The sequence below is a fragment of the Stenella coeruleoalba genome, assembly GCF_951394435.1.
Source record: "Stenella coeruleoalba genome assembly, chromosome: 15".
NCBI lineage: Eukaryota > Metazoa > Chordata > Mammalia > Artiodactyla > Delphinidae > Stenella > Stenella coeruleoalba.
The window spans coordinates 5,609,859-5,631,845 of NC_137161.1; the positions used below are offsets into that span (position 1 = coordinate 5,609,859).

General features: G+C 61.2%; 1 protein-coding gene across 3 annotated transcripts; it reads right to left on the minus strand.

Annotated features, from left to right (window-relative positions):
- Positions 1 to 2,728: 2,728 nt before the first annotated feature.
- RBM38 (RNA binding motif protein 38) lies at positions 2,729 to 18,113 on the minus strand. Of its 3 annotated transcripts, XM_079945522.1 has the most exons (5): positions 17,592 to 18,113; positions 16,730 to 16,853; positions 16,199 to 16,253; positions 3,894 to 4,083; positions 2,729 to 3,623 (listed from the first exon to the last, which is right to left on the minus strand). In XM_079945522.1, the coding sequence occupies exons 1-5, from the start codon at positions 17,826 to 17,828 to the stop codon at positions 3,582 to 3,584; spliced, it is 648 nt and encodes a 215-aa protein (XP_079801648.1). In that variant the 5' UTR covers positions 17,829 to 18,113; the 3' UTR covers positions 2,729 to 3,581. The 3 variants fall into 3 exon arrangements, with proteins under 3 accessions (XP_079801648.1, XP_079801649.1, XP_079801647.1); XM_079945523.1 differs by lacking the exon at positions 3,894 to 4,083; XM_079945521.1 differs by having other exon boundaries at positions 2,729 to 4,083.
- Between the last annotated feature and the right edge of the window lie 3,874 nt (positions 18,114 to 21,987).

The following is a 21,987-nucleotide window of genomic DNA, read 5'->3' on the forward strand; positions in this document are numbered from 1 at the left end:
GAGGCTGCCACTGGCCGATAGTGACAGGAAACGGGCTGGCCGCAAGTGGCCCTCCCGATAACCCTGGCAGCACCTGCAACTCTCTCCATGGCCCCACAGCCCTTATCAGCTGCAGCAATGTCTCCTCTGAGCTGGGAGCCCCATGTTGACCTCCCTGACCCCTTGCCAGTGTTTGCAAACTAAGACCCAGCCGGAGGGAGATGGGCAGGTGGCAGGGGCAGGCAGGGAGGGGCATCAGCGGTTCCAGGTAAGAAAAGGGGACCCTGCCTGGCAGGATTCCACCTGACTTGACCCCAGGAACCCTGACCCTTCCCTGGGCAGAGGCTGCAGGCCTGGACTACAGAAAGGGGGAATTTGCAAATCTCAGAATCAAAGGGATTGGAAAAGGCCCGAGGAGATCCCACAGGGACGCTAGGACAAAGAAGGTGGCTCCCGGTCACCCCCAGCCACCTCCCGAATCGGGGTGACCCATCTCACTTCACAGCCAAGGGCTGACCATGTGGAGTTGTCACTGGACTCTGCGGTCAGACCCAGCTGCCCAGCTCCGTGCAGGTGCTGTGCTCCCCATGCATCTCCTCCGCCCCATTCCCTGCAGCAGCTCTGACCTCTGCCCGCCCCCCTTTCCCTGGCCCCAGCCTCAGATCTGCCCAGCACACTCCAGCTGGGATGGATGGTCCCAAAACTCCCGCTGGTGTCCCCGCCACAATCAAGTTCTGAGTGCTGGCAGGCCTCAGCTTCGCTGCTGTGCCTGGCACAGCACTAGGTGTGGGGGACACAAGGCAGACAGCCCCTGCCCCCCTGGCATCGGTGTTCTAAAGGGGGTGGGACAGAGGCAGGTGAGGACGCAGATGAAGGGAGACACAGTTCAACTGCCTGGACCGAGACTGGGGTCGGAGAAGGCCGCTGGGACAAAGACACTTCCGTGTTGAGAGCTGAAGGAGGCCGGCAGGTAAAAGCTGGAGGATTCAACAGCAGGTGCAAAGGTCCTGTGGTGGGTGAGCTGTGCCCAGTGTGGGCAGGGGCCTCACAGACCACAGTGACAGCTTTGGCTTTTTCCTCAAGGATGATGGGGAGCCAGAGGGGAGCTGGAGGAGCCGTGACCCTCTAGCTGCATGTTCAGCAGGACCCTCTACCTGCATGTGGAGTGTGGACTGAAGAAGGATGGGGCAGAAGCCGTGAAGGGGCCACTGCAAGGGTCCAGGAGAGAGGGGGTGGTCCTGGACTGGGGCTGGAAACAGGGGAGGGGGCAAGGAGGGGAGGAGGGGGGCAGATGTGAGACAGGCTTAGCAGGAGTCCGCTGTGAGGGTGAGGGAGGGGTTCAGAGTGACCGGAGGGAGCCCGGCTCACCCGCTGTGCGTGGTAGGTGAACGTGGGAGGCGGGACAGATGCACATGTTGCGTTGTGAGGCCGAGCTCCGCTCTGCAGGATTGGGGCGGTGGTTGCGGGGAGGACAAGCCTGGTGTCTGGAGAGCGACCATCCCAAAGGAGGCCAAGCCGCAACCTCCGAGCTCTGCCCACACTGGCCTCCCCACCAGGAGCGCCCACTCCACTGCCCCAGATCACCAGGAGCCCCCCCGATGGCCCCTCGCCCCTGTGCAGTCCTCCCCCCACCGTGGCGTCGACCGCACTGTGCTGTGCTGGCCAGGCCGTGTCTGTGCATTGCTACCCCCGCCCCCCAGACTGCGTTCACAGCACATCCACCCACCGGGTCTCTGCTGCCGCCCCATCCCCATCACCTCCGAAGCTCACCTCCCACTGACTTTCCCCTCACTGTGCCTCTCCAGCCACACTGGCCTCCTTGTCCCAGGGCCTTTGCACCTGCTGTTCCTCCTGCCTAGAACCCGCTCATTCTCCGTCACCCCCGGTGATACGTCCTGACCAGTATATGAAATTGCCCCGTCTGCCTTCGCTGCATCTCCCCCACTAGTCTGCATGCTTGCTGTGTGCCCCCAGTACGTTATAAACCCAGTGGGCAGGACTGTGTTTTATGACTATCCCCAGTGCTTTGCATGTGACCTGGCACACGCCACTTCTTAGAATGAATGAATGAGGGAGAAAGTGAGGCAATGAGTGAATGAACCTCCTCTCCAGCCTCCACACCCCCTCCAGGAGGCCCCCGTGATTCCCTCAGTGCTGAGTCGGGGCTCCAGCTGGATGGTGGGAGAGGCTGGGACCAGCCCGGGATGGAGCCCCTCTCCCGCACACCCAGACGTCCCTTCCTGACTTGCGCCGCGCCCGGCTGCCAGCAACCTGAGGGCAGGGGGCCTGGACACCTGCTCCTATGCCTTCTCAGCAGCTCCTGCCCGGGTTCTGCCAGCAGTGCCCTGCCTTCTCCAAGGAGCCGCCCCCTGCTCCACCAGGCTCTGGTGGAGCCGCCCAGCCTCTGCCCCCAGGGCCCTGCTCTGAGCACATCAGAGACTGAGCCCGGTGGCTATGGGGCTCAGAGGCGCCCACTTCGAGGGAAAAACTACAGACCCACTTTTTCTTTAAAGAAAACAAGTTTTATTTTTATAATCAGAACATTCTAATAAAAATATTATTAGAATCTGAGCTACTTTGCTTTCTGGGCCTTGACTCTGCCCTGGCGTGCAGGGAAGCGCCTGCCCGTGTGCAGCAGCCCCGAGGCCTCCCACTTCCCTGAGGTAGGTCTGCAGGAGCGGCCCGCACGCCCCAACCCCCTCGGGCCTGGCCCCTCATCTCACTCTCCCCTCCCCCTCCAGGAGCCCCATCGCGGGCTGTGGGAACTGTCACCTCCCCCGTCCCCGAACCCCCAAGGCAAGCAGATGTGTCTCAGCTCAATCCCGCAGCTGCGTGGGCTGGTACAAACACAGCAGGCGACACCGCGGGGGGCACTCTGAGCCTCCACCCTGCCGGCCAGGACGCTGCGGTCCAGCCCCTCGGCCCGCAACCCCGTCACAGCCGCAGGGAGGCGGACAAGCTTAAGACAACTTACTGTCTGGAGACGCCCACCCTCTGAGGGGCTCGGGCACCCGGGCCAGCAGACACCTTATCACAGAAATACTATCACTGGCTCCTCGGGTGTAGAGCCATCGACAAAAGCGAGTCTTTCAAAGTCAAAAACAGGTTTTGGATTCTTGGTGGTGAGAGTCTCTGCTGAAAAAATAGACTGAAATTCTGAATCATCTTAGTAGCAAAACAATGATGATAAGAAAAAAAAGTCGCAGTGCTTCGACGTAAAGGACCACGGCCAGCTGCCCCGTCGCTGGTCACTGGTGGCCCTGCCGCACCTGGGTGTCTGGGGGCCGGGGGGAGGGGGAGCGCCCCGGGGCCAGCATTTAGAAAATGGGAATTCAGGGGGCCGGTGATCCGCCCCGTGCACGGTTCACAGCTGTGCAGACAGAGCAACAACAGTCCACACACGTCGCGATCCTGGGCTTCCCTGGAGCAAGGCCTCTCTGAGCGGGACAAAGTCTCTGCTCACCCCAGAGGGCCGCTGGGGTCTGTGGAGGGTCTAGAAGGCCCCACAGGATGCTGGGGGGACCGCCCATGGGCTCCAGGGGTGCGGGAGGATGGGGACAGTGCGTGCATGACATTCAGGCTGATCTTCAAATGGCTCTCGGTCACTCTTTTCTCTCAAAGTCCTCCCTCAAGGCGCGACGGTCCTGGGTGTAAAGAGAAGTGGTCTCTGGGCCACCCGGGTTGCAGGCGGGGTCCCGCAGGGTCTCCCGAGGCACAGGTGCGGTGTGCACCCCTGGGCTCGGCTGGCACTCGCCCAGCGCGTGGTGATGGTGCCGCAGTTGCAGGGGCAGAAACGGCCCTCACTGCATCCTGTCGGGCTGCAGCTGCTGAGGCTGGTACTGCACGAAGGCAGTGCCCGCGGGGGCCGCGGCTGAGAGGGCCTGGGGCACGGCGGCCGGGTAGCCATAGCTCACAAAGCTGGCGGCTGTGGCGGGCGAGGCGGCATACGGGTACTGGTCGTAGGTGGCCGGTGGGTACTGGGCGTAGGCCGGGCTGGCCGGTGTGTACTCAATGTAGGGCGAGGACAGTGACGGGACTGGGGCCGCTGGGATCACCACGCTGGGCTGGACGATGGCTTGTGGGTAGATGTAGTGGGGGGTCAGCCTGTGGGGCCAAGCAGAGAGGGTCAGGGTCAGGGTCGGGCGACAGAGCGGGGCAACACAGCTGGCTCGGGTGGAGTGCAGGTGCCGGAAGAGCTGGGTGATGCCGTGTCCCCCCTCCAGCATCTCTACTTCCTCATCTGTAAAATGGGTGCAATTACAACAATAATGGTGCTCCTACCACAGGGCCTTTGCACTGGCCGTGCCCACAACCTGCACAGCACTTTCCCCAGAGACCCACAGGGCTCCCACCTCCCTTTTTCAAGTCTGCACTCAAATGTCTCCTCCGTGAACCCCTCCAGGCAGCCTCCCCCATCCCACCCTACACCCCAAACACCACACATCCCTCACAGGAGCAACACAACACGATTTGGGGGCAGGGGTGGGGAGTTTAAAAATGATGAACAATTTCAGCATCAAATCCAGCACAAGCCCTTCTGAGCACAGGTCCCTGTGTGACCACCCAGGTCACATGTCCATGAAGCCAGTCCTGTCCCCCCACTTCCCTGGGTTCATCTTCCCAGCATGTGCCACCCCCTGCAGTGCCACCCTGCACAGTTTACTTGTTCACCACATCTGTCTGCCCTGACTACAACGTCAGCCACCCATGAACTGACAACACAGGCCCTGGCCCAGGCAGGGGCTCACTTGCTGAGTGAACGGAGACAACGATGTAGTACAGGCGTAACTGCAAAACCGCAATGACGGTGCTGCGAAAAAAAGATGATGGCCAGAGCCTCAGGGACAAGGCCCAGCAGGCCGGCGGCCACGCCTCACGCGCAGTAACTGGCTGAAACTTCCCCCAGGTTGGCCTTCAGGTAACCATCTCATTTTACAACAGAAAAACTGGTCTTGGAGGTGCCTCGCCCAAGGCCCCCTGGGCATCAGCCTGGGAGCTGAGAGCTGCACCCCGCACTCGTCCCTCCCTGCAGGATGCCCACCGCGGGCTCCGTGCATGCAGCCCTCCACTGTAGGAGCAACCCAACACGCCGCAGACAGAGAACCTGAGGGTCGGGAAGGCAGTACCAGCAGGTGCCCACTCTGCAGCCAGCGCCGGGCCCCACGGCAGCCTCGGCGGGGCAGACGCCGTGGCCTCCAGCATCAGCCCCTCCTCCTCCTCTCGGGCCCGCACAAGTCACACGGGATGGGGCTGACGTGGTTACACACCTGGGGTCCGCCCCAGCGTCCCTCCACGCCTGTGAGACAGGCCCCGGACCCCTGGCCTGCCCCCCCCCTTCCATTCCGAAGAGAAGCTGCTTTGAAAGAAAAAGGGAACCGTCCCCTCCCGGTGCTCCCGCAGGCCTGGCAGGGGCAGAAACTGGGGCAGCTCTGGGAGAGCAAGTGGACAGAAAGCTGGGCCCTGGAAGCTGGGCTCCCTGCCCCCGCCAGGCCCCTCGGCATCCAGCAGCCCTCCCTCCCGAATAAGCACAGGGCCTCAGTGGGTCCCGGCGGCACCCCTGGGAACAGCGAAAAAGCAGAGAAACCCGAGTGTCGTCCACAGGGACGGAGCAGCGTCCAGTGTCCCCAGACCGCCCCACGTGGCAGCAGGACAAGGTCCACGCTCAGCCCCAAGCCGCTCCCCTCCACGCTGCCGGGAGAGAAAGCCAAGCCGCAGAACAGAGATACTGTTTATGCAAAACTGTGATATTTATACTGAATGGTGATAATGTTCATGCTAAAAAAAATCACATGTGTATTTATATCCGTACTGAGGACGGGTGAGGTGGAATTGCATGGAGCTGCCATTTTTATGGGTCCAAGAGCTGACTGAGGGCAACTTTATGTGGGGCAATGTTCTGAACGCAAAGAAAAGGCCTGGAAGGAGGCTGTGTCAGGGTTGCATGTGGGTCCGAGCACCTCTAAAAGGCAAATGGATTCACAGGCACAAAGGGGAATGAGAAGCACCACTCACAAGAGCCAAAAAGGAAAAGCAAGCACCCATCCAGCACCCATGCACTGATGAATGGATTTCCAGCCTGCCGCGTACCCACGCCGAGGAGGATTCCACCATAAAAAAGAATAACACACTGACACACGCCACTGTGTGGATGGACCTCGAGGACACGATGCTGAGCAAAAGAGGCCAGACACAGAAGGCCACAGATTGAATGATTCCCTTCACGTGACATCTCCAGAAAAGCAAACCCAGGAAGAAAGTGGTTACACTGCAGGGGCTTCGGAAAGCAGGGGAGGGGAGTGAGTGCTACGGGCCTCCCTCCGGGCGACGACAAAGTTCTGAATCAGACAGTGGTGATGACCGCACGACTGTGTGAATATATTTCATGCCCTAGACCAGCAGATTTGAGATTACGCGTGCCTTACCACAACAAACGCACAAATACAAGGGGCAAATCCTGAGCGAGGGGTGAACGACCCAGCGAGGAAAGAGCTGGGGTGGCGACGGGCACCACAGCCCCATGGATCCAGCAGCAAACCCCTGGGGGTGAGAGCCTGGGCACACCTGGCCTGTCCCGGAGGGGCCCCAGCTTCCCCCGGCCAGGGAGTGCCTACACCGGGCCCCCGCCTCCCCGTCATCTGCCCTCCTGGGTGGCAGCACTCCTATGGTCGCCAAGGCCACACACTGCTGCTTGTCAGGAAGCCAGGCAGCTTTGGCCCGGAACCCTGCGCCCAGGCCATGGCTCCCACTCTCCCTCTCTGCCCTATTAGGAGTTTCTGCTGCCCACCCCCTCCTGCCTCCCTGGTGGGAACAAGAGCCCTGAACAGAGCAGGGCCTGGGTTCGAATCCCGCCTTGGCCTCCCAGGCTGCAACCAGCCTTCTCACGTGCCTGCGCGTGTGCTCTGGGCGAGGAGGCAGCTGTGAGCAGACGACCCAGCCCCTGGCCTCTCAGCGCTTGGATTCCAGAGGCAACGAACACACCAACCCGTGAGCCAGAGCTGGGAGCGGTCGGGAGAGGCTTCTCGGAGGAGGCGGCAGCGCTCAGAGCCTGAGCTCCTGGCCCATCTCCCCCACTGGACCTCACATGAGCAGGTGGTGCCTCGCCCAGGGCCGGGCCACGGGAGGGGCTGGACACGCGGTGCTGACCAACAGCCGGTGGGCACAGACCCCTCCGAGAAAGGAAAGGGGCCCCGGCCGCCCGGATGTCTCTCTGAAAAGGAGCCAGCGCAGACACGATGGAGCGCGTCTTGGTGCGGTGCCCACTGTGCTGTCCTGGGCATCATCAATGCCCCCACCACGTGAGCCCCACGCGGCTCCCAGAACCCTAGAACATTCCTTAGTGGGCAGCTACGGAAGCTTTGAGCCCAGAACTTCTCCCAACACGGGCAGGCGCACCACTGCTTCACACAGCATTTACTAAAAACGTGGATCCCCGCAGACTGCCAAGTCAGATGGGGGCCGGGAACCTGCATCTGACAGGCCCCCGGAGATTCGGATACACACTGACACTGCAGAACCACTACCTGGACCAGGCACACACTGTCCCCACGGCAGAAGGACCCGGGGCTCTGAAATGACAGGTTTCTGGCCACACCTGCCTCAAGGCTGCTGGCCAAGGCAGCTGTCACGTTTACCAGGTTTCTGACACTCAGCGTCGTCAGGACTAAGCTCTGCTCTGGCCACCACAGAGCTGCCCTGCTGGGGGATGCTCAGACACAGTGCAGGCGAGTAAGCTTCAGGGTGACAGGAAGGGGGACTCCCTTGCTTCCTGGCCTGCGGGGACACTGCGTGTCTGTATTTGTTCACCTGTTTCCCTCAAGCACCTTCTCCCCGCTCCTCACTCTGTTTGGGAAAAGCCCAAGATGACTTATGAAGCATTTCACAGCCATAAAATAGGTGCTGCTGTTACCCTATTTCCCAGAGAGGGAAACCAAGGCTCAGAGAGGCCGAGGCACTAGCAGTCACACGGCCAGGGAGACAACGGCTGGCGTGGGTTCTGCCACTGGGTTAAGCACTGCTGAGTCAAGGTGGGAGGAAGCTGCGAAGCTCCCCCTCCACCCCCAGGAAGGGGACCGGGGCCCTCAGCTCTGCGCTGAAGTTACAGAGCTTCTGTGAGTCTCAGTTTTCCCATCTGTAAAACGGGTCTGGCAGAGGCTGACGTCAGGGCTTGAGAACCGAGACCCTCCACCAGAACAGCATTTCTCAGCCACGGCGGCTCTGCCCCCAGGGAACACTCAGCTGCGTCTGGGACATTCCTGGTGTCACACTGGGGGTTGGGGGGTGCCAGTGGCAGCCAGCGGGTGGAGGCCAGGGACACCACCAACAGTGCACAGGATGCCCCCCGCCCCCCCCCCCCCCACCGACCACAAAGAACCCTCCAGCATCACGGTAAGGTCGAGACCCTGCTGTAAACTGCAAAGAAAAAGGCAAATACCATTGTCACGACCACTGACACCCATGCAGAGGGCTAGGAAGAGGCCAGGCAGGGACCAAGGGACTGAGCTGGTGCACACACACCGCCCCCCGACGGGAACCCACTGGACTCTTCGATGAAAAGGAAACCCCAGCCAAACCACCGGCTGGCCCCATCTGAGCACAGCCCCTGCGCCCCCTTCCCAGGCCCACACACCACAACGGGGGAGGTCTCACGCGCCTGGCACCGGGGAACAGCGTGCGCGTCCAGCGGGTTCCTCAGCGCCCCACCTACTCCCCAGAAAGATCAGGGTGCTGCCGGTCTCCGTGTGCTTGCTCTGCAGGCCTCTGAAAAGGGCACAGGCCTGGCACGCTCTGTCCTCGGGGACTCCCCTGCCCACGTCCACCCCACCGCACCCCCAGTCCCCCAAATCCCCCCGTTCCCCCCCATCCCCCAGCAGCAAGCCTGCATGCCACCCAGACCTGGCAGGCCTGCTGCGCAGCCCCCTACTCTGCGGCCAGGAGTCATCTTAAAAACAGTCCGGGAAACCATGCCACTCAGGCACGTCCCCACAGGGGCCTCCCCTTTGCCCAGAGCCAAACCCTGACTGCTCCCCACCCCCCAGGGCCTCCCTCAGCCTACCTCCCCAGCTTACCTCCAGCCCACTGTCCCCACTCCGGCCTCCCAGAGCTCCTTTCCGTCCCCCAGACTGCACCTGCTTCTCCGAGCACAGGGCCTTTGCACCTGCTGCTCCCGCTGCTGGCAGGCTCCTTCCCACAGCTCAAACCTCACCTCCTCGGAGGCCTTCCCCGACCACGCCCCCCACCAGCCTTACTTCCTTCCTACAACCCCAGACTACCCTGTCATCCATCTTCTGTGCCGCTGTCTTCCCCACGAGAATGTAAGCCCCACGAGGGCGGGAACCTGGCCTGGACGGCTGGGTCCCAAGTGCCTAGCCAACCCCTGCCAAATGCCAAGGGCCCTGCGGGCACCCAGTGGCAAAGGGGCCCCTCCGGGGCTGCTGCCGCTTCCTGGGCCGGGAGTCACGGCCCTGGGGAGGCAGAGGAAGTAGCCCGGCCGGCACAGCCGGGGACCCTGGGGAAGCAGAACCCGCAGCCTCAGTTCAAGTCTGGCTCTTCACCTGCCAGCCTCGGCCTTGACCCAGGGGCCGGGACTGCCCCCTCTCCACACCCCAGAGACCCCCTCCTCGAGCCTGAGGGAGGGCAAGATCAGCCCCCACCCAGCCCAGCCCCATGGAAGGTAGCCCGGGGCCCTGGAGGGAAAAGCAAACCAGCTAGCAGGACGGTCAGGTTTGGGGTCAGAACCTAAAGGTCAGTTGACCCGATGCCCAGGGCCTGGGCAAAGCAAACCCCCAAACCCCCAGATTGGGAAGAGGGCTGCAGCCAGCCAGGTTCAAAAGGCCAGACCAGAGCTTCCCTGGTGGCGCAGTGGTTGAGAGTCTGCCTGCCGATGCGGGGGATGCGGGCTCGAGCCCCGGTCTGGGAAGATCCCACATGCCGCGGAGCGGCTGGGCCCATGAGCCATGGCCACTGAGCCTGTGCTCCGCTACGGGAGAGGCCACAACAGCGAGAGGCCCGCGTACCACCACAAAAAAAAAAAAAAAAAAAAAAAGGCCAGACCATCCTGGGGGGTACACGCTCAGGCTGAGCACCCCCTGCTGAAAGGGTGATGGCCGAGACCTCTGCCCAGACCCACGCACCCAGGGCAAGCGGCACACAGCCAGGAGCCAGCCAGCTGCCTCGGCCCATGGAGACCAGGGCGGCGGGCGAGGACCAAGCCTGGGTCCTGGCCGTGCCTGTCCAAGTCTATCGGCCCTCTCTGGCCGCGTTTCCCCATGGGTAAACTGAGGGTGCTACAGAGTCCAACAGAGCCTCCCCTGGAGCCCTGAAGGCAGAGGTCTTGAGGTCTGCGCAGGAGCGTCCGGGGACGCTGGGGCAGGTGAGGGGGCCGAGGGAGCCGGCGCCCGGGAGACAGACGGGCACGCCACCCACACACTCAGAGCAAAACTGTCAGCGGAAAGGCATCAGCTGCAGCCCCAAGCACTCATTTTGTGAATGCACAGCTATCCCCAAAATAGAAAGAAAAAAGGCAAATGAGCCCATTTCACTTTCTCTGCTCTCTGGAGGTTCGGCCTGAGGGCTCGGAGAAGCTGGCGGCCGCTGGGGCACAACTCAGGATCCTCAGGCCGGGGAGGGGCCTCCCAGGGCTCTCCGGAGGGGGGACACCCAGGTTCCCTGGGGCCGTCGGACCACAAAGCAGGTAAAACACATCTCCCACGGGGCAGTGCCAGACCCCGGCCCGGCATCTCCACCGGAACCTGTCCAAACCCAGACGCCCGCTCTTCCCCCCAAACTGCAGCCTCCCCTCACTGCCAAGGCCAACTGACCCACCATTAGCTCAGGCCCAAAGTTCTGGAATCTTCTCAGACTTTCTTTCACACGTTCTTTAAATGTGCTCAGAATCCCACAGCTCCTGACTCCCGGGCGGCCACCACGGCCTCGCGCGTGGACTGGATCACTGCGAGGTCCCCTAGTGGCGCCCAGACCCTGGCCTCGGTGGTTCAGGCCTACCCAGCAGCTGAAGAGACGCTATAAGACACAAGTGACCTGGCCCTCATCTGCTCAGGGCCCACAGCGGCCCCCCAGCACTCAGGCAAATCCAAATGCTCCCCTGGGCCACCGAGGCCCGACGTGAGCTGAGGCCACCCTGCTGGGCCTCTGACCCCGCCAATCTCCCACCACTCATACCAGCCTCCCCTGCCCAGCTGCCCCTCTCCCCGCAGAGCGCCTGTCGCCACCCGAGCCGCCACCGCTCTGCCAAAGGCAGCTCCGTAATCACGAGCAGGGCCAGGGCTCCCTCCATCTCCACGAAGTCCCCAACCTGCCACAAACTGGCTGAACGAAAGCACAGCTTCCTCCTTTCAGCCACGTGGGAGGGGTCAGGAGAATGATCCAGATGCACCCCGCCCCCCGTCAGCACGCTGCAGGGCACGCATCACGTCCACATGGCAGATGGGGAAACTGAGGCTCAAGGACGAAAACTCGTCGTGAGAACAAAGGGTCACACGGACAAGTCGCGGGGCTTCCAGGCTCCTTACACAGCCTCCTCCCGCTGCAGTGAGAAGGGGCGGCCCGGCCCACTTGGGCGCCCCCCACCCGGGTCCCTGCTCTGGGACACACCCGTGAGGCCAAGTGAGACGCCCACATCAGCCTGCGAGTGGTCAGGCCTCTCCCTCCGACCAGAGGCTTCCTGACGAGGCCTCGGTACGGGGGCCCCTCCTGCCAGGGCCACTGGGGCCGGCGAAGAGCTCATCCTTGGAGAGCAGCCCAAGAACCGCCCCTGAGGCCAGTGTCTCTTACAGCAGACGGGGACAAACAACAGGTGTGCGCGGGCCGCCCGCCAGGGAGGGCCACGCGCCGGCCCACTCCTCGCTCCAGCGAGTGCCAAACAGGAAGCGACGGGCTGGGGAGGGGCAGGGCCACCCCAGACACCCTGAAAGTAAAAACAAGCCACGTGATGCCACCCGTGAGGGCACCAGCTTCCTCTCTGCCCCCATACCCTCCGGCTCTGACCTCACTTCCTGCCACACCTCCAAGGCGCGGGCCCCCTGTTCAGGTGCTGCGACTCCCCCCGGCTTTATTTACTTCGTATCATGAAATCACGAGAGACTCTCCGGAAAGCACAAACACGGCAGAGAGAGGCCCCAAGGGCCCTCCCGTGGGGTCCCCAGAGGTGACGTCTCATAACCCAACATGCTACCAAACCCAGGAGGCGCACGCCGGACCGTCGCTCTGAGCTCGGCTCCGGGCCTGGCTCGGATTCCACCAGTTCGGGGGCGTCCTCGGGTGTAAGTCCACGATTCTGTATCACACGCACAATCACCCACCCACCGTTACAATCTCGACACACGCCTGTCCCAGGCCACGAGGCCCTCCGCCGGCCAGCTGCCCTGTTCAGCTGTCCCCGTCACCACCTCGGCCCTCAGGTGCCCACGTGGATGTCTAATGGCCTGGCTTCCCCGCCAGAAAGCGAGATGGAGAACCAACCACACCTTTTTTATTCAAAGTATCCAGCAGGCACTCAACAAATACTGGATGAATGAAGGATTCTGGGAACAGCTCTCGGCCTTCTGCCCAGCCCACTGTGCTCCGTGACATCTTCCTGTCACTCTCTGGCCCCTCTCCCGCCCTGGGGACCCAGACACTCTGCTCAGACCCCCTGGGCAGGCACACACCCACAGCCTGGTCACAGTAAGGGCAGCAGGTCTCCATCTGGGCACTGGGGCCCTTCACACAGAGGGTGTAGGGGCCCTGAAACTCTAGGAAGAACAGCGTGTGCACATGCCGGGGAGAGGGTCCCATCCCCAGTCGGCCCTGAGAGGTGGCACCGACACAGTCCCCACCCCGCAGACGGGGAGATGAGCCCAGAGAGAAGGGGCTGGGCCTGGCCTTGCGCCCGGGGCCTTGCTCCAGCACGAGGCCTGCCTGACACCCAGCAGCCCCGGGACCCTGTCCTGCCATCTGGGACCTAGAGACTGGCCCCAACCTGGCACTGAGGGGGGCGGCTTGCGGTGGACGGCTGTGGAGCCCACAACAAGGCACCCTTAAGAAGCTGGGGTGGGGAGCTGAGCCCGGAGAAGCAGTTGGCCCTTCAAAAATAACCCAAGGAGAGGCTCCCAGTGCAGCCAGGCCTGGGACAAACCTCAGCTCCTACAAGCCTCAGGCCCAGGCCTGGACAGACAGCCCTGACACTGGGAGGCCCCTTCCAAGCCAGACCCAACACTCTGCCTGGACCTGTGCCTGCAGTCTGCTGACTGTCCCACCCCATCAGCAAAGGGCCGGTCGGCTGGGGGGTCTATGGCCGCAGTCCCCCCCGCCGGGATCGAGCCACCTGCCACCTGCCAAAGAAGCCTTCTCCAAACCCTAACCCTAACTCTAACCCTCGGCCCCACGTAGGTAACATGATGGAAGTGTCCCGGTCGCGTCAGGTCCTGAAAAATCCCGTTCTTGAAGAAACGAAAAACTGTGGGCAGGGAATCCAAGCAAAAAGCAGCGAGTGTAGAAGTTCTTTGGCAACTCTTTCCACGCTGACATTTACGACCCAGCCAGATGAGGATTCCGCAGCGGCCTTGCCCAGAAGCAAGCTGTGGAATCTTTAGAGCTGTCCCAGACACACGATCGGGGCCAGAAAGTCGGGGAAAGTTCCGCGGGGCAGGAGAGGGTTAACGGGTTTGCAAACTCTGGGCTGCCCGGGCCTTGCTGCCAACCCAGAGCCACCACCACCGACCGCTGAGTCAGGCCCAGCCGAGCCCAGGCCCGTTGTTTGCAAAATCAAAAGGGACGCTGACGGCCCAACTCTCCAGCCAGGCGGGCGGGCGCTGGGAGGAGACAGCTGACCCCAAAAGCCCGGCCCGGCACCCTTCCTGCCCCCTGGGGTCTCAGCGAGGCCTGGCGGGAGGCGGCACAGCTCTGAGAGGTTGCGGTCCACCGGCCGCTGGAAATGCAGAGCTGGACTGTCCCTCTGATCCTTGTCCCTGTTTGGGTCTCCACCCCCCTGGTAACCAACAAATAGGGCCAGAAGCCTCTTCATCGTCACAGGTATTAAATGGCCAGCCAGCAGATTCACTTACAAAACACTGTCGCCTGCAGTCGGGAGCACATGGCAGTAAAATCGGTGACCGACGCCTGACCACCCTGCCATGGGTGGTGCTCTGAGGACCACGAGGGAAACGGTCGGAGCACCCTTCCCACTCGCCCGCCCCAGAGAGCAGCGGTTGAGAGCACGCGTTCCAGAGCCAGCCCGCGTGGGTTCAAATCCTGTCACTTCAGCCACCCTGGACAGGTTGTTAACCTTCTTAACCTTTCTTTGCCACAGTTTCCCCACCTAAGAAGCAAGAGTAATATCGGTCCCAACCTTAGAGAGCTGCCGTGAGGGCAGGAGAGAATGCAGACAGGCACGGAGCCCCTGGCCCCATGTGCCAGCACTGCCTCAGGTGGTTATTATTCCCATTTTCCGGATGAGGAAAGTGAAGGCTCAGAAGAGAACATCTCTTGCCAAGATGGACCAACTGGTAAGTGACAAGGTCAGCGTTTGAACCCAGGTCTGCAGGCTCCAGGGGCCAAGTGCTGATGCTCACCAAGTCCCAGAGGCAGTTGTGACAGATCAAAAGGGAGCCCAGGCTCGGGCGGGAAGCTACGGTCGCATCTCAAGCAGGAAAGAGCCGCACATGCTCGGGGCTCACGCCCGGATCTCCGTGCCAGCCCCTGGCCCAGCCCCCGCCCTGGGGAACAGAGCCAGGGCTGTGGAAAGTGAGGAACACCCTCCTCGTATGGCCTGAACCCAAACAGGAAGAACCTGGGTGATGACAGGAAGACAGGGGTGTCCCCAAACACCTTCCAAGATGGCTGCAGACACAGGTGAAGCAGACCCCAGGGCGAGAAGGAAACCAGAACCCCCTGTTCCCTGCCGCCCTCCAGGCTTCCTCTCAGGAGAACAGACCGGGACCTGGGCTCACACGCTTCCTCCAGTTCACGTGGGGGCCACTGTGCTGCCACAGAGGCTGCCTGTCAGGTAAGCAGCCCCGAATCATGGGTGACCTGCCCAGGCCACCCAAGCCCAGCTCCCAACCTGCTCCAGTGCCCGGTTCACGCTGCCCCAGTGAGCCAGGTGGCCCCTTAAACCAAGCCTCTGGGGCAGGTACACACACGCTCACACACACGCTCACACACACACACACACACACACACACACACACACTTGCAACTTTCAGCACAAAACGCAGGGTCTGGGATTCAGTCTCTGATAGCTTAAGAAGTTCTAACATTCTAGAAGGAGCTGCCTGTTCTATACCTGCCCCCCCAGAACAAACCCCCATCCCCATCAGCACACTCCCTGCACTGGGGCACACAGCCGGCATCAATCACAGGGCTGGGAAGTCAGCCGGCATGGCAGGCTCCTTTATGCCCCTAAAGTTTCTGTCCTTTCCCAACCACCTGCTAGACCTTATTAGACGTTTAAAAAAAAAAACAAAGAAAGACAACGACGAAGGCCCTTTTCGGATGGAGGAGACTGGGACACACTGCTCTAAAGCACATCAGACGAAACGTCCACAGGCCGGGCCCACTCGGGTGGGGACATCTGGCCCTGATCCGGGCTCACCTGTTGCAGCTTCGCAAACATTGGACCGGTTGGCAGTGACCTGCTGCCGCCATCTGTCGGGCACTGGAGCAGGTCAGAGGGGCACCCTCAAAGAGCCTGGCCTGCTTCCTAGTCGGCAAACCCTTCCAGCATACTTACCTAACCTGCATGGGGCCCACGCCAGGCCTCCACCCACAGAACTCAGAGGTGCTGTCACCATCCCATATCACAGGTGAGGAAACTGAGGCACTGGTGGCTGCGTGAGCGGAGATCACGCACCCAGCGAGGAGAAACCGGGATCTGAACCCAGGCCACAGGCTCCAGAGCTCATGCTCCCATGTCTCTGTGGTGCGGCCTTTTCTGGGGGACAGAGAAACGCAACCTGCCTTCTCCCCCTTCTCCCAGCTTGTCTCCCTCCCACTCCCAAAACACAATCACGCTTCTGAAAGGCTGGAGCAAAGGTCAGTTCTCAGACGCAGAAAGGTAGCTGCAGACAGTGCAACCGACCACCGTGGGGTCGGCGGTCCCAGGGTAAGAGGCTCCCTCAGACCGATGGGCACCTGCACCAGAAGACCCAGGAAGCTCACAGCCCCTGGCCTGGCTTCCAAGGCCTGTTTACCGCCCCCATCCCAGCCAGCCCTGTCCACTCACCCGTAAGTCCGCTGGATCAAGGTGGGGTGCAGCTGCTGCACGCCGATGGCAAAGCCTAAAACGAGGGACCAGTTAGGGGCCCGGCCTGACACAGGAAAGCACCTCACAATCACCCACCTCTAACCCAACGCGTTAATCAGCTTCCTTTCCCCTCCCAGGCCACCTCCACATGAACCCCGAAACTCTCAGGCGAAGGAGGCCGAGGGACCCGAGAGGCGGCAGCCTCTGGGTGTCAGTCCTCCCAACCTCCAGCCCCAGGGACCAACTTCCTCCCTCCGGTGAGGACAGCTGACAACCGGGTGACGCGCCCTCCTCGCCCTGTCCCACCGGCACACACAGCCAGAGGAAGGGGTTCAGCTTCCAAGCTGGGAGATGACTGCTATGAGATGGCTCTCTGGGAGCACATGACAGCCGACTGCCACCCCTGGAGGGGGGGGGAGCGGGGGGGCGGGCGGGTGCCTTTTCACCCGACAGATACCAACGCTGAATATAGCAACCAGAAGTGCCAGGGAAGGAGAACAGGGCTCTCACCCGTCTGAAGGCTCCGCGGCTTGGCGCCCAGATAGGCCAGGTTCACGTTGGCCTTGCGGCCGTCGATGTTGGGGTTAGGGTCTTTGCAAGCCCTCTCAGCCGCCGCCCGGTCAGCCATGGTCACCTGGAGGAGCACAGACGCATCAGGGGCTTCCCTTGCCGGCGGGGGGAACGGAGAGAGGGCTCTAGAGCCCTGGCACGGGGCCCTCGTTTCCCCCCGCCCCGGGTGCCCATTACCCAAGGCGTCCAGCCCAGTCCCCTCTGACCCCAGCCTGGGGCCCTCCCAAAGCTGCCCCTGGGCCCCGGCTCCTCCCCCGAGTTCAAGTGCTAGGAAACACTGCCCTCAAGGACGGAAACAACCACCAGGGAAGACACGGCCACCCTGAAGGGAGGCAGGGGTCCCGGCCAGTGGGGACGACAAACCTCCTCAAGGGAGGGGTTTAGGAACACCCTAGTTAGAAAGGAAGTAGAAGAGGTGTCTTCAGGCCCATTTTTACTTAGGTTGTTTGGGGTGTCTGAGGGAGCTGCTGGAAAATAAAATGGGGTTGCTTCAGAGTTCCAGAGCGCCCGGGGCTGAAGCCCGGCTCCTCGCTCGCTTGTTGCTCCAGGAAGTGCCGAGAACCTCTCCACAAACTTCGGAGACCTAACTGAACACAGCGGCTCTCCCTTTAAACCGGGCGTGGGGAGGGGGCAGGGAGACGGGGCCTGGGGGGCGGGGGCAGGACCGGCTGGAGCCCGAGAGGGGGCAGCAGGTGCCGAGCCGGCGGGAGGCGCCCGGGGCTGGCGTGCGCCCGCCGGCTGACTCAGCGGCCCGGCCGCGATAAGTGCGGGGAGGGGAGCGCCCGGCCGCGGGGCCACTTACGAAGCCGTAGCCGCGGGACTTCCCCGTCTGGCGGTCGGTGATGACCACTGCCTCCTCGATGTCCCCGAAGCCCTCGAAGTACTTCCTGAGCGAGGCGTCGGTGGTGTGGTAGGGCAGGCCGCCCACGAAGATCTTGGTGAACGTGGTGTCCTTCTGCGAGCCGTGCATGGCGCCGAGGGCGGCCGGGGGCCGCGGGAAGCCCGCGCTCGGGGCGCACGGCGCGGGCTGCAGCAGCATGGGGGGCGCCCCGCCGCCTACGGACCCGGGCCGCGTGAGGCTGCGCTCATTGGGGGCGGCAGGGAGCGAGCGGGGCAGCAGGGGCGCCGGCCCAGCCGCCGGGCCCGTCCACTCGCGGGTCGCTCCCGCTCTACGCGCGGCACTGCGCTGCGTCGCCTTCGTGCCGGCGCTGCGGGAACTCTGCGCCCCGTCGCCCACCCGGGCTTTGTAGTCGGCCCCGCCCCCGGCCGCCCAGGCCCCGCCCCTGGCGTCCTGCCCCGCCCCCTCATCCCCGCCCGGGCGCGCGGGGGCCGCCGGGAGGCGTAGTCCGGCCCCGCCACGCCACGCCCCACGTGCCCTGCTGAAGCCCAGGGGCAGGGCGAGCACAAGGGTAGGGAGCGCATCCGGGTGTTTTGGGGGCACCAATACGTGCTCACTGGGTTCCTGGCCCCTGCTCTCGAGGAGCGCACCGTCTAGCGAATGAGATGTAAACGATTCAGACCATGTTTAGTGAGTCTGAATCGTTTCCCCAGCGCAGCTTACGGTACAGGAACTCATATTAAAGGTGAAACAGCCTTTGTTTTTATATGTAAATATAATTCGTTCGACGAATATTTATCAGGGCGTGGGGGATGCAGAAATGCACGCAACACACTCTACCCCACAGAGCTTCTATGAACAAGACAAACAGGTAAATATACAATGTACTATCCATTAAGAAATAAATCAGGGTGCTGCCGTCCAGGAGTGGCCAGAGTGGTCCCGGAGGCCCCTCTGAGAAGGTGACTGGACAGGGGAAGTAGTTCTGGCCTCCTCAAAAGTCCATCCCTGTGCCAAGGATCCCTCCATCTCTATGGGCCATCCTTGGGGGAAAACAAGCAGAGGGTGGCCCTGTTCCCTCTGTTCCCTTCCCCAGCCCTAGAAACAGGCCCACCCCTGGGTCTCTGTAGCAGGACCCGCTACAGAATTGTCAGGGCATCTTGTCCAAAGTTATTAGGAATTTCATGTCTGACAAGAGCACTGAACCCGAGGCCCTGGCACCAGCACCCCCCCCAACCAGTGGGTCACACGGCCGTGCAGAGCCAGGCCCTGAGGATCTCAAACCCTCCACATGTCCAGGCACCAGCATTGTGATGTCCTGTGCAGTCGGGACTCTGCTGTGGGCGAAAAATGTCACCTGCCGCGTCAGTAAACAAAAGATGTTGCGGCCATCAGCCACTGCAGCCACCCCCAACTGTGTACCCTGAGGGGATTCGGGGTGGAACAAAACAGGATACTGGCCCTAGATGGTTAACGTGCACATCAAAGGAATGATTTCAATGAGCCCAGACTCTTGCATCTTCGCATACGTAGAAAAGCGCTAAATTCGCTAACTTGAGATGTCTGGTTTTTCTTTAACTAACAGTGATCTTTTGATGTTCCCACGTTTTGGTTTTTGTTGCAAAAACTCCTCTATATCCTGGCTCCTCCCTGACCTCTTTGGAGCAGTCCCTGAGAGCTGCTTCAAGGGTTCGAGTCCGCAGAAAGTCCGCCAAGTAAAACATAATTCTTAACTTTTAGGTTGTGCTTTTTTTTTTTAAGTTACCACTGCTCTGAGTGGGGTCGCTCCTGGTGACCCCAGCTCCTGGCGGACTGAGGGGTACAGGGAGGCAGGCGAAGCGTTCACTAGTCTTTCAGGTGTTTATCAGGCACCTTCTCTGTCAGGCTGCGTTTGATTCCAGGCCCAGACCAGCTGTGCCTCAAGCCCCTGGACGCCCTGACCCCGCGCGCCACCCGGCAACCATTGGTCTGAACCTTCCTTCCCCCCAAACCCCCGCCCCAGCCCCCTCACGCTGGGAATGGAACCCCGAGTACTCCAGGGACACACTTTTCAGTCTCCCCTCATTTCTTCCTGGTCTTGTCGCTCCCAGTTTCCTCCAAATCCCCAGGCCCACTCCTGCCTCGGGGCTGGACCTCATCGCTCGCCCTTTATTCTGCTCTTCTTTTCCTTCCGTGTACTTTCACCTCCCCAAGCCCTGGTTACCTATTCATGGGTTTAAGGTCTCTCTCCCCTGCGAGGTGGGCCCTTGGATGGTTTGCTCAAGCTGTGCGGCCTGGCAAGCAGAGGGCCCCCGGGAAATGTTTGTTGAGTGAATGCACGATGGAAGGAAGAAGCCGAGGAGAGCTCTCGACCAGACAAGGGACACTCAGCGCGCCCTTGGAAAACTTTGCGAAAGTGTGACCTCCACTTTTTGGGCCAGGGAAGGCGGTCACCGTGCGGCCGCTCCATCTTGGGCACACTGGGTCCCATCAGCGGGCCTCAGTTTCCCCTTCCGTGACAGACAGGGCTTCTAGGGGCGGGGGCAGGCGGGGCGCGGGCGGCGAGACTCCAGGCCTACAAGTCCCAGAGCCGCCCGGACCGGCCCCGCCCCGCCCCGCCCCGCCCACCCTCGCCCCTCCCCGCCCACCCTCGCCCCTCCCGGCGGAACGACCGCGCAGGGAGGGGCGCCGCGGGGAGTGCGGCTGCGCGCCGGCCGGCGGGCGTTTGCAGAGCACGTGCTGGCGCTGCGGGGTCCGAAGGGTCTCGAGCCTGGCGGTTGGCGCCCGGGACGGGGACACGGGGTCAGAAAAGGGAAACGCCCCGGGATGGGCAGGCTCGTTGCGTGCATCTCGCGCTCCCACCCGGCCCGGAAGAGGGCAGGGGGCGTCAGTCTCTTAAAAGGCGGATGCGCCCGCTACGATTCTTTCACGTGTTCATTCTCTGGCCCTTAAGTTTCTGCGTCACCAATCTCTCCGCCCGTCGGGTGGCCCCACGTGCCCACGTGTCACCAACTTCTGCCTGAGAATTAGCTATTCACCCAACACATTCTTATTAATGATCCATTAGGTGCCAGGCCAGGGTTCTAGACCCCGGGAAGACTGCAAGTAGGAAACTAATAACGTACCCCATCCCCAATACACACACACCCACACACACACGCACACACACACGCACACACACACGAGCTTACATTCTAGGAGGAATAGAGAGAAAATGAATGAATGAATATTATATTTACATTTAAATTTTTCCAGGCGGGTCCTGAGATGGGAGAAAATTTTTCCAGGCGGGTCCTGAGATGGGAGCAAAGAAAAGTGACAGGTGTTCTTTAGAGTCCGGTAAGGCCTCTGGGAATTGGTGAGAGCAAGTGGTGAGAGCCAGAGCCATTGGCGCATAGGGAACAGCACAGGTAACAGTGCAAAAGCTTAGAGGCAGGAGATCCAGCCACCATCACTAACGGAATAACCTTTGAGTGCCGGGCACTTTTAGTGGCTAATCCTCCCACACCACTGATAATAATAAAGGTCAGTTGTTTTAGTTCCTGTTTTGAGCCCAGCCCTGAACTGGGTGACACATGTAATTAGGTGATTTAACCTCAAAACACCTTTTTTTCTCAGGTAGGTACTATTAGCCCAGTTTTAAGAGGGAGGGAACTGAAGCTCAGAGTGACTCCCCCCAGGCCCCCCAGAGCAGTAAATGGCCAATCCATGATCCCATTTTGTCCTCCCACAGCCTTTAGAGAAGGCCTTGAGGGCTGGGCAGGTGAGACCTCAGAGAGGTCGAGTGAAGTGAGAACCAAGAAGAAATCTGTTTGGCTTCCAGCCTTCTGCTCAAAGAAACAATGGTATCTGGTACCAGCCCCTTATTGTTATTTCTGCTCTGACATGGTTGGGATGTTCGGAGCTGTGGCAGCTGACTTACGACCTTGAGGCAAAGTGCAAGCGACTCACAGACACCAGTCCTGATACCGCTAAACCCAGGGGACATTTGGCAAATGTCTGGAGACATTTTTGGTGGTCACAGCTTGAGGGAGGAACGCTACTGGCATCTAGAATGTGGGGGCCAGGGAAGCTGCTAAATATTCTATACTGCACAGGACAGCACCCACAAGAAAGAATTATCCAGCCCAAAATGTCAGCAGTGCTGAAACTGAGAAAACTTGGGCTAAACCAAGGCCAACAACCAGGCTCCTTGTTGGGTAAGAAGAATAGATCCCAACATGTTTAAGCCACTGTAGTTGAGTTTTCCATGATGACAACTGAAAGCGTTCCCAAATGAAGCAGATGCAGTTTGATAATTTCTACTGAAGGGGCCAGCATGGCTGGACAGGGGTCATTTGTCCCTGCTTCCTTTGGTGTCCATCACATGGTGGGTTGGGAG

Bases quoted from the DNA above. Each gene is read 5' to 3' on its own strand.
- RBM38 (XM_079945521.1), bottom strand. From the start codon at position 17,828: ATGCTGCTGCAGCCCGCGCCGTGCGCCCCGAGCGCGGGCTTCCCGCGG. The intron at 16,854-17,591 runs GTAAGTGGCCCC...GTGCTCCTCCAG, and splicing joins AGTCCCGCGGCTACGGCTTC to GTGACCATGGCTGACCGGGC. The intron at 16,254-16,729 runs GTGAGAGCCCTG...CCCTCGTTTTAG, and splicing joins GCCGCGGAGCCTTCAGACGG to GCTTTGCCATCGGCGTGCAG.